The 5,437-nt window shown below is 30.8% G+C and overlaps 1 protein-coding gene across 2 annotated transcripts; it reads left to right on the forward strand.

Moving 5' to 3' along the window:
• Window positions 847-4,271, forward strand: LOC107619331 (pentatricopeptide repeat-containing protein At2g35130). 2 transcript variants are annotated; one of them, XM_021111002.1, is made up of 8 exons: window positions 847-966; window positions 1,150-1,328; window positions 1,414-1,646; window positions 1,826-2,075; window positions 2,493-2,638; window positions 2,858-3,063; window positions 3,259-3,383; window positions 3,605-4,271. In XM_021111002.1, coding segments are annotated over exons 1-8 (1,728 nt in total). In that variant the 5' UTR covers window positions 847-964; the 3' UTR covers window positions 4,192-4,271. The 2 variants fall into 2 exon arrangements, with proteins under 2 accessions (XP_020966661.1, XP_016177072.1); XM_016321586.2 differs by having other exon boundaries at window positions 931-1,076.

Here is a 5,437-nt window from a genome sequence, read left to right on the forward strand (position 1 = left end):
AAAAAAAAAAAAAACAAATAAAAAAGGTCAGAATTTAATTATTATTGATTTTATAATTTATATTATGTGTAAATTTTATTATTTTAATTTAAAAATAATTAAATTTTTATTTTTATTTTATCAATTTCTTTATTTTAGTAAAATTTAATCCAGCATAGTGATATTCTCCTTGCCCTCAAAAATATGGTTGGAGCTCCATATGATGAAAAATAGAGTATATTTTATGGTTGTTATAAAAATAAAGATTAGAATTTAAAAAAAGGGAAGAAAGATAAGAGAGAATAAGAGATAATTTTAAAAATTATTGCAATATACATAAAAAAAAATTTAGGAAATATTTATAACTTAAAATCTAGTTCTTAACTTACTCACCTAGGGTACATCTATAGTTAACCCAATAATATATTTATGAGAATGATTAACTATTTATTTTGTTATTTATATTATTTTTTTCTGCAGGAAATTTATATAATTTTTTAATTAATGGATTAATTACTGCTTTCACTAATATATATCAAAGAATATTTTGAAAAGGTTAATGCTAGTATGAAAACTCATGATTAATTATGTCTCACCGTCACATTAGAAAAAAATTTAACTAATACTAACAAAAATATTAACTATTTTTTAGAAAAAGAATAAATTATTATGTTTAACTTCAAAAGTCATTTATTCATTTGGGGTTTACTCCAAATATAAAAATGTATGACATCCTCAAATTATATGGTCCCAAAGAAATGGTTCTTTTCAAGTTATGGAATATTTTTGCTTAACATGTTGCTATGCTAAGATATTTATTTTCTCATGGATATTTACTCCTTATTTCAGTTGTCCATATATTAAAAACAATTACAAAACTCATTTATCTCACCTTAACTAAAACCAAACAAGTTCCTTTCAAAAAAAAAAAAAAAATCCAATTTCATTATCCAAAAACTTGGACCTTCTCCTACTACATGCCTTAATGTAAGTTCAAATCAAATTATCCATCATTTCAGTTTTATATTCCATTATTTCTCACCTATGTTACTAAGTAGTTATGACATGGCCCCTTGCATTCAACACTTATGCTATAGGTAGGGAGTGTTCATTTTAAAATTTTATTTTGAAGTGGCACTGAAACTTATTATCTGGTTCTGTACTTTGCAGGCTAAATTCTTTATGCTCAGTGAACCACACATTGATAGAACCAAGAGCTGAATTATCTGAATGGAAAGCAAATGATGCAAGTGGTGTGGCTCTTGAGAAGTTCAAAAGGGACAGCGTTTACATTGACAAAAGTGGCAAGTTAAGGAACTTCAATCACAAGAAAGTGTCCAGGAAAAGATGTAAGTAGGAAATGTTACTTTTTTTTTGGCATTGAATGAAAGGTGTTTGATGAAATGTGAGTAATACTTTTCTGTGTACCTGCAGGTGGTTCTTTGAGAGGAAAAGGTTGGAAATACGGTTCTGGTTTTGTTGATGGGATATTCCCAGTGTTAAGCCCCACTGCTCAGATGATTGTGGAGTTTGTTCAAAAGGGTGTTGATTCTGATAGCATTTGGCGTTCACTTGATGTTTTCCCTGCATCTCTTGACACATGGGATGATATTGTTAGTGTATCTGTTCAGCTTCGGATGAGGAAACAATGGGATGCAATCATTTCGGTGAGGAAATAATGGAGAATTCCACTTTTATTATATAGCGACGAGACACTTTTTCCTTGTTTTTGTCTTACATTTGAATCAACACTAGCCAACTCTCCTGTTTTTTACACTAAATGTGTTGGCCCTCTAGCATTCTCCTTAATGTTATTGGTCATAACGAAAAAAGAATATCTTTACAGATATGTAGATGGATATTGGTTAGAAGCTCCTTCAAGCCAGATGTTATATGCTATAATTTACTCATTGATGCTTATGGACAAAAGTTTAAACACAAGGAAGCAGAATCCATATATCTAGAGCTTCTTGAGGCTAGATGCATTCCGACAGAAGATACTTATGCCCTTCTTATTAAAGCTTACTGCATGTCTGGCCTGCTAGAAAAAGCTGAAGCTGTCTTTGCCGAAATGCGAAATTACAGCCTTCCTTCAAGTATGTTCCTGACCTAACTTGTTCATGCATCATACCGAAATAGAAACATGATCAAAAAATATTTTGGACTAGAGATAATGATAAACATAGAAGTAGTTTAATCCCAAAAGATGTCATCCACACAAATGTCTCTCATGGTTGGAACTCCCTATTATAAACTTTCAAAGGTGATACTTTTCATTTTTCAATTCTGATCAGAGAAAAAGGTTTTCATGCCATCTTCTCTGCAATATGTGGTGAGCATCCACTTACAGAGTTCAAGCATTAGAAAGAGATAAGAGATATAAGAAGTGATATGTACATTTATGCATCATGCTTATTCACATTTTTTTGGACAACTTACATATAGATCCACTTATATCACAGGAAATTTGATATTCTAAAGTAGCTAACCCTTTATCAGAAATGAATACTCAGGTGCTGTTGTATATAATGCTTATATAAATGGATTGATGAAAGGAGGAAACCCTAATAAAGCAGAAGAGATTTTCCTAAGGATGAAGAGGGATGGATGCAATCCATCAACTGAAACCTATACCTTGCTGATAAATTTATATGGCAAGGTGAGCTTTATTAAACATCATTTCAATTTTCTTTAAATTAAAACTATATCTCCTTCAATTTGACATCATAGTGATTTTTTATTTGGCAAAAGCTGCTGTGTCAGATGATAATGCCTTAAAGTAATGTTGTTTTGCTTGATGGAGCATTCTTCACAGTTTTGGTCATTTGCAAATAATACTTAATTCTGTTAACTGGTTTGAACTTTTAATTTAATGAAGGCTGGTAGATCCAGCATGGCCTTAGAAGTGTTCAACGAGATGCAAAGCCACAAGTGTAAACCTAACATTTGCACATACACTGCCTTGGTGAATGCATTTGCTAGAGAGGGGCTATGTGAGAAAGCAGAAGAAGTATTTGAACAGATGCAAGAAGCTGGGCATGAACCTGATGTATATGCTTATAATGCCCTCATGGAAGCTTACAGGTTGTTATGGAATATGGTATAAATGTTTCTTGAATTTTATTGATGACTTTTGTATACCCTTAAACCCGTTTGTTTCGATTCATAAAGAAAAAAACTGAACTATATATGTTTTTAAAGTATATATTTATTTCGCATGTGAAATTTGTAATTTTAGATCTAGGGGAACAAAACATGATATTTTTGTGTCGCCGGCAGTCGTGCAGGTTTTCCTTATGGAGCTGCAGAGATTTTTTCACTAATGCAGCACTTGGGGTGTGAACCAGATAGAGCCTCCTATAATATCTTGGTAGATGCATATGGCAAAGCAGGTTTTGAAAATGGTAAATACCTACCATGTTAAGTTGTCATTTTGTTTTGCTTATTCAAATAATCTTTGGGACAATCTAATGGATTTAACCAAAAAATGTGCATCATATGTTTGAAAATAACATTGCTTCAACTCATTCTCCCTTAGTTTAAGGGAAGCAAAAGGAACATAATGCTTTGTTTTACGGATTCAAGTTGATTCAATTATTCTTTTTCTGTCTTATCATCAATGCAGATGCTGAAGCTGTTTTTGAAGATATGAAAAGAGTGGGAATCACACCAACAATGAAGTCCCACATGGTACTTTTATCTGCCTATTCAAGAACAGGAAGTGTGAGCAAATGTGAAGACATTCTTAACCAAATGTGTAAATCAGGCCTAAAACTAGACACTTATGTTCTCAACAGCATGTTGAACTTGTACGGCCGGTTAGGCCAATTCACGAAGATGGAGGAAGTTATGGCAGTTATGGAACAAGGATCATATGTAGCTGATATCAGCACATATAATATCTTGATAAACAGGTATGGACAAGCTGGATTCATTGAGAGAATGGAGGAAATATTTCAGCAGCTGCATAGCAAAGGTTTGAAACCTGATGTGGTGACTTGGACATCACGCATTGGAGCCTACTCTAAGAAAAAGCTGTATGTGAAGTGTTTGGAGATATTTGAAGAGATGATTGATGCTGGTTGTTTCCCTGATGGAGGAACAGCTAAGGTGCTTCTTGCAGCATGCTCCAATGAAGAGCAAATTGAACAAGTTACTACTGTGATTAGAACAATGCATAAGGATATTAACACTACTGTTTTGCCAATCTAAGTTGTTTGAATATATTATATAATTTAGTTTCAATAATGCTTAAGAGACAATAAAAAATCAGTCTAAACCGTTTGAAATTATTTTATTTAGTATTTATTAATTAGTGTTAGGGCAGCACATGGATCGGATAATATCCGCATATCCGCATCCGATCCGAATTTTATGGATATTATCCGATCCGTGCTATGCTAGGATCGAATTGCGAATTTAACAGTGATATCCACGGATCCGATCTGCAGATTCGCATATCCGCACGTCTCATATAAATAACATAGTTTATGATATCTTGTTTTTAATTTTTTATGTTGTACTTTAACTTAGAATAATTAAACTTAGATATTGTATTATTATTTTTTTTTTAGTTATTCAATAAAACTTTTATGATAATATTTTAGGAGTAAATAAGTTTAAACAAGTAAAAAATTATTTTTTTAGACTTTTTTTGTAAAAGCAACTAAACAGGGCCTTAGAGCACTTCTAACGGCTGGTTCCATTCAACTTTTTATGACATTTTGGAAACCTACCACTGCAGCAGATTTGGATCCTCTAAAGTTTGAATTTCACTTTAGAGAGTAAAGTGTAATCTCTCACCATTAATTTTATAGGTGGGACCAATAATAAATATGAAAGAGAAACTATTTAAGGATAGAAGATCACACTTTACTCTCTAAAATGAAATTTAAACTTTAGAGGATTCAAATCCCGCTGGAGCATATCATTATTGAGTCCCAACACGTTGTTTAAGAATAGAGAGTCCCTACTCAGAGGGACTCATTATAACCAATAATAACTTGCCACTTGACAAGTTATTATTAAAAATAAATAATTATATAAAATTTAAAATAATTAAATAATTATATTAAATAATTAAATTAGTAATAATTATAATAAATAATTATATCTCTATTTAATTAATAATTTATATTAATTATTTAAATAATAATTAATTTGTTAATAATTATAATAATTAATTAGATTAAATAATTAAAATGCTAACACTTACATAATCAAATAATTAAATCATAGTTAGTTTATTAAATAATTTTTATTTTTAAAATTTAAAATGCTAACCACATTATTAAAATTAGTCGTTGGAAACTAGCTGTTACTATGTTACCGTTATTTTTAATAAATTAATATCTTATTACTCTATATATACCACTTACATACACTTCTATTCTCACACTTTCTTCTACTCTTCTCCATCTTCTTTCAAGTTTATAAAATCAAAGTTCTGCTGATATTA

Source organism: Arachis ipaensis, chromosome B09, assembly GCF_000816755.2.
Source record: "Arachis ipaensis cultivar K30076 chromosome B09, Araip1.1, whole genome shotgun sequence".
NCBI classification, from domain to species: Eukaryota; Viridiplantae; Streptophyta; class Magnoliopsida; order Fabales; family Fabaceae; genus Arachis; species Arachis ipaensis.

Coding starts and splice junctions, on each gene's coding strand:
- LOC107619331 (XM_016321586.2), top strand. CDS start 1,024: ATGTTACTAAGTAGTTATGACATGGCCCCTTGCATTCAACACTTATGC. Junction 1,329..1,413: donor GAAAGTGTCCAGGAAAAGAT/GTAAGTAGGAAA, acceptor GTGTACCTGCAG/GTGGTTCTTTGAGAGGAAAA. Junction 1,647..1,825: donor AATGGGATGCAATCATTTCG/GTGAGGAAATAA, acceptor ATATCTTTACAG/ATATGTAGATGGATATTGGT.